The following is a 540-nucleotide window of genomic DNA, read 5'->3' as shown; positions in this document are numbered from 1 at the left end:
TGCCCCAACAGGCTACTGCGTGGGTGAATTTCTTTTTTTGGGGCCTGCTGCTGGCCGTGCTGCTCCTCCAGCGCCGCCAGGACGCCCCCTTCCGCCTCCTGAGCCGCAGGGACCCCGAGTGGAGCGCCGAGACCGAGGCCATCATCGGGGGCCGGGGGCCTCGGCACTGAGGGCGCCCCCCGGCAGACCCTCTCCTCCTCCCCTCTCTTCCCCCTCCAGCCTCCGCTGCCCGCTGCCACCCAGGCCACTGGCTCCGGGCAAGGGGGGCCCTAGACCCAGCCCCACGGAGCGGAGGGGCTGGAGACACCGGGAGCCCCCCGGCTTTGGGCTCTGACAAGCCCGAAGCTGTCCCGACACTGGAGCCAAAGTGCCTCGAGGCCAGGGGCCGAAGCACCTCGGGCTGGGGCAGGCGGTCTGCAGCGCTAGTTGCCCTGGGGTGGAGGGGTGCGTGTGTGGGGGGGGTGTATCCCGAGACGTGCCTCTTTTGTACCAAAACCTCCATTAAAAAAGCTGCTTCTCCCCAGAGGAGCCCCCGGCTGG

At 69.4% G+C, this 540-nt stretch overlaps 1 protein-coding gene across 2 annotated transcripts in view; it reads left to right on the top strand.

Moving 5' to 3' along the window:
* TMEM179B (transmembrane protein 179B) overlaps positions 1 to 523 on the top strand; it is a 5279-nt gene extending 4756 nt beyond the window's left edge. For both annotated transcript variants that reach the window (XM_006033172.3, XM_006033173.3), the window contains exon 5: positions 12 to 523. In XM_006033172.3, coding sequence (XP_006033234.1) covers positions 12 to 170 — 159 coding nt within the window. In that variant the 3' untranslated portion in view covers positions 171 to 523. The remainder of the gene's footprint in view (positions 1 to 11) is intronic.
* Positions 524 to 540: the final 17 nt, after the last annotated feature.

This window comes from Alligator sinensis, unplaced genomic scaffold (genome assembly GCF_000455745.1).
Source record: "Alligator sinensis unplaced genomic scaffold, ASM45574v1 scaffold1302_1, whole genome shotgun sequence".
NCBI lineage: Eukaryota > Metazoa > Chordata > Crocodylia > Alligatoridae > Alligator > Alligator sinensis.
Note: the sequence above shows the minus strand (reverse complement) of the source record. Positions and strands in the feature narration are given on the sequence as shown.